The following is a 4,501-nucleotide window of genomic DNA, read 5'->3' as shown; positions in this document are numbered from 1 at the left end:
ATTACAATCATTATTTACAGCAAAACATCAGTATTTTGATGAAATGCGTTTTGGTTTCAAATATTTGCGCATTTTCAAGGATCGCAAAGCAAGATTACATGAGCACCAACGCACGTTAACATCGAAGCACTATAGAGCGTATATCGGCACACAAGCACGTTTATATGTGCAACCGAGCACGTTTTCAAGGACCCCAAGCAGTAAATATGGACACCCAAGCACGTTTACATGGGCACCCAAGCACGTTCACATAGGCACCCAAGCACGTTCATATGGGCACTCAAGAATGTTTACATGGACACCCAAGCACGTTTACATGGACACACAAGCACGTTCACACAGGCACCCAAGCACGTTTACATGGACGCCCAAGCACGTTAACATGGGCACCCAAGCACGTTTATATGGGTACCCAAGCACGTTTACATTGGCACCCAAGTACGTTTACATGGATACACAAGCACGTTTACATGGGCACCCAAGTACGTTTACATGGACACCCAAGCAGGTTTACATGGACATCCAGGCACGTTTACATGGACACCCAAGCTCGTTTACATGAACAACCAAGCACGTTTACATGGACACCCAAGCACGTTTACATGGACACTCAGGCACGTTTACATGGAGACCCAAGCACGTTTACATGGACACCCAAGCACGTTTACATGGACACCCAAGCACGTTTACATGGACAACTAAGCACGTTAACATGGACACCCGGGCACGTTTACATGGAGACCCGGGCACGTTTACATGGACACCCAAGCACGTTTACATGGACACCCAAGCACGTTTATATGGACACACAAGCACGTTTACATTGACACACAAGCACGTTTACATTGACACACAAGCACGTTTAAATGGACACCCAAACACCTTTACATGGACACCCGAGCACGTTTACATGGACACCCAGGCACGTTTTCATGGACACACAAGCACGTTTACATGGAGACACAAGCACGTTTTCATGGACACACAAGCACGTTTACATAGACACACAAGCACGTTTTCATGGACACACAAGGACGTTTACATGGACACACAAGCGCGTTTTCATGGACACACAAGGACGTTTACATAGACACACAAGCACGTTTTCATAGACACACAAGCACGTTTACATGGACACACAAGCATGTTTACATGACACCCAAGCACGTTTACTTGAGCACCCAAGGGCGTTTAAATGGACATCCGAGCACGTTTACACGGATGTACTGCCATACATCCGAGGTTGTTTTCGATAAAAATGGCCGAGAAGCTCCGAATGGTGAAGTAATTGCAAGACTCAGTACCACCATTAGAAATATTTTGATACTACTATAAAAAAGTAGTTCCGCCCAAAGGCGAAATACCGAGGGTTATCGACTTAATATGAATCACATTGTTGTTTGCTATACTTCGCTGCAGGTAGATCGCGTAGTATTTTCAATTAAGCAGTTAAACTTAATGACTTAACTCTTGGGAGTTTAAATAATGTTTGCAACAAAACACTTTCATGACAATCAACCGAGGGTTTTCGACTTAATATGAATCACATTGTTGTTTGCTTTGTTCAAAAGTCTAGAATGCATCACATATTTTCCAACGCATTGCGGAATGATAAAAAATATTTCTTTTTCAATATGCTTTATTTATAAAGAGCTCAAAATCATAATTAATGTCTGAAGATAAACATAATAAATATTCATCACTGAAGCACTCTTACTCCCAAATAAGATTTACCAAAATTAATAATATTGTTGTACTATCCCAAAAAGGATGAATTAATGTCAAAAACAATGGTTGTTATGAAGGTTACAGAGTTTAATATGAAAAAAAAAACAATAAGCCTAAAACATGGTATTTCTACCTTATGAGACTATAGTAGACCACAGTAAACCTTTAAGCATTCACCAATCATTTAATATTTTGAGCTTTCTGCTATTTAATTCATGATTTCAATCTTGTTATTAGTAGTTAATATTATCCATTAATGCATTATTGAGTAAGTAGTTTAAGATTTATCAGTCAAAATTAATGTTTGTTATACTTGTTTATGTACTGCTTTTGAATAACTTTAAAATAAGTCCTATGTACATGCTAATATCTGCAAGGACCCGCTCAGTAACCTTTACAAGCAACCTGTTGGAGAAAGATGAAGTAATGATGGACTTGATAAGTACTAAAAAATACGTTTTGTTCAGGTTACCCGACCCTACCTACGAAATAGGCGCCGACCCTACCGTTCTTTTAGTCAGTTGGTAAACAAAATTAAAAACTAAAATAATGCTTTTAAGTATGTTTTGATTTAAGGTTTAAAACTTTGAAAGCTTTATACAAGAGTTGACTGTAACACCAATCTTTAAAGATGACAATAACATTCTAATATAAAACATAAAAACCTACCTACCCTACCAATTTTGGAAAGGATTTAATCCTAAGATAACCAATTATTATTTTTTGGCCTGATGAAAAACATGGTGCAAGTTACGGTTTTATTTATTTTTTATCATAATAACATTTCATGTAGAATGTACCAGGTGAGAAACAATGCGTATCTTTAAACAGATTAAGTTAAAAAAGTTGTATTGTGCTTTAAAATGCATTGCAAAAAGATATTAATTACACTTATACTTAACAATTCATCATCGGTTGAGTAAATAATCACGGCTGTGACCAGTGTTAAACTCTGTCATTTAGCTCGAGCAATATTTAGCTGTAAATTTTGCTGAGACAGAATTCATAACTTCGGCATAGGTGACGTCACAGCTTGCCAGCTGAGCTTTTCGGCAATTTAACGACGCCGTTCTGACATTGCAATAAACTTCCTTTGTGAAGTTCTGTGTTGCATACACCAGGAGTCCCTTTATACGTCCTTGAATTCCACCAAACTCACATGGGACATCTCCATTTCTGACTTTCTCCAACGTGCAAAGAAAGTTACTCTTAACAAGCTCTTTGTTTGTACAGTATAACGTGAGAGCTGGTCCGAATTGGTCAATATCGACGTACCGTCTGACATATTCTTCCTCTGGCGTGCATCCAACCTCATTGAAATGTTTGACGCAACGAGAGTACTTATCAACATCCTCACAAAGTTGGTCGATACTACCGTCAAAGACAGCCTTCGCCAGGGTAGCATTTACAGTTTTTAGCTCAGGAAGTGAGCTATCTGCTGGTGGAAACATTTTTTGCATTGACATGGTTCCGTATATGATATCGGCGCACATAAACACTGCTGTGTTAAAAAGATCGGAGGAGTTACCGATAATGATGCTAGGTTCAGTCGTTGTTGTTGGTATTGCTTCCACTGATGCGCATGCACAAACAAAGCCGAGTGCGATCCAGTAGAGAAGACCCATTTTGAGGCGGTTATTGTTTTGCACCTTGAAGTAATAAAGTTGATCTACAATATTCCTCAGCAATGAAATCATTAATCAACTACTAACTCATGTTTACAATAAGTCGTTTCATTTCTAAATTCTTTAATACGATAACAAACATGTTCGTAATAATTGTGATCATTCAAAAGAAATTTACAATATTTTCTAAACGTTATTAGAAAATTCATCTTCTATAAATCCTATAATAACGTAATGTTAGACTTACTTGGGTGTAAACGTGATTCTCCGATGATAAAATAACAGGTGTTTACGTATTATATAGCATGCCTCATTTCTTAAGGTATCAGATTCACACTAAATGAGAAATGTTGATGCCTATTCGCTCCATACAATTGTGGTATCATTTAAAAGGACTTAATGTGTAGAGAAATAACATGTACAATCAAACCTGATTGAACGGTCACCTGCTTTAAAGGACCACCTGCCTTATTATTGACGAAAAACTCAAGATCCCTAACGCTGCGGAAATTGGGCTGCACCGTGCCCACAGGGTGGGCGCTCACAAGGACGGCAAGGTTCGCCCACTAGTCGCAAAATTCGTGCTGTATCCCGATCGCGAGCGTGTTCGGCAGGCCGCCAAACAGTTAAAGGGAACGAACTTATCCCCGGGAGGTAATGGAGAAACGCCGGAAGCTCATCCCGATCATGATTGATGCCCAGAAACAAGGCAAAGATGCCTTCATTCGAGTGGACAAGCTCTTCATAGACAAACAACTACTAGTATATAAGGAGAGTGACTAGGGAGACAGCGAGAGTGTTCTCAAATTCTTGTCATGGAACATTGAAGGTCTAAGTGCTGAAAAATGATCATCACCAGAGTTTGTTGATTTTATTTCTAAGTATGATGTTATATGCTTAAGCGAAACATGGACAAATTCTAGATCAAATATTGAATTAAAAAATTATAGTAAACCAATTCATTCATTTAGGAGATTTCAAAACCGCAGGGCGAAACGTCCGAGTGCTGGTATCATCATTTATATCAAAGATAATATAAGAAAGTGGGTATCTGTTGTTAGAAATACTATTGATTGCATAGTATGGCTAAAGTTCGATAAGTTGTTTTTTAATCTCGAGTCAAATATTTACATTTGTGCTACGTATAT

The 4,501-nt window shown here is 38.5% G+C and overlaps 1 protein-coding gene across 1 annotated transcript; it reads right to left on the bottom strand.

The window, feature by feature from the left end:
- Nucleotides 1-2,472: 2,472 nt before the first annotated feature.
- On the bottom strand, nucleotides 2,473-3,713 carry LOC128224226 (uncharacterized). The gene is made up of 2 exons (XM_052934018.1): nucleotides 3,601-3,713; nucleotides 2,473-3,377 (listed from the first exon to the last, which is right to left on the bottom strand). The coding sequence occupies exon 2, from the start codon at nucleotides 3,351-3,353 to the stop codon at nucleotides 2,688-2,690; it is 666 nt and encodes a 221-aa protein (XP_052789978.1). The 5' UTR covers nucleotides 3,354-3,377; nucleotides 3,601-3,713; the 3' UTR covers nucleotides 2,473-2,687.
- Between the last annotated feature and the right edge of the window lie 788 nt (nucleotides 3,714-4,501).

This window comes from Mya arenaria, chromosome 17 (genome assembly GCF_026914265.1).
Source record: "Mya arenaria isolate MELC-2E11 chromosome 17, ASM2691426v1".
NCBI classification, from domain to species: domain Eukaryota; kingdom Metazoa; phylum Mollusca; class Bivalvia; order Myida; family Myidae; genus Mya; species Mya arenaria.
This window is presented reverse-complemented; position numbering and strand designations above follow the sequence as displayed.

Excerpts from the sequence above, each read along its gene's own strand:
- LOC128224226 (XM_052934018.1), bottom strand. The coding sequence starts at position 3,353 with ATGGGTCTTCTCTACTGGATCGCACTCGGCTTTGTTTGTGCATGCGCA.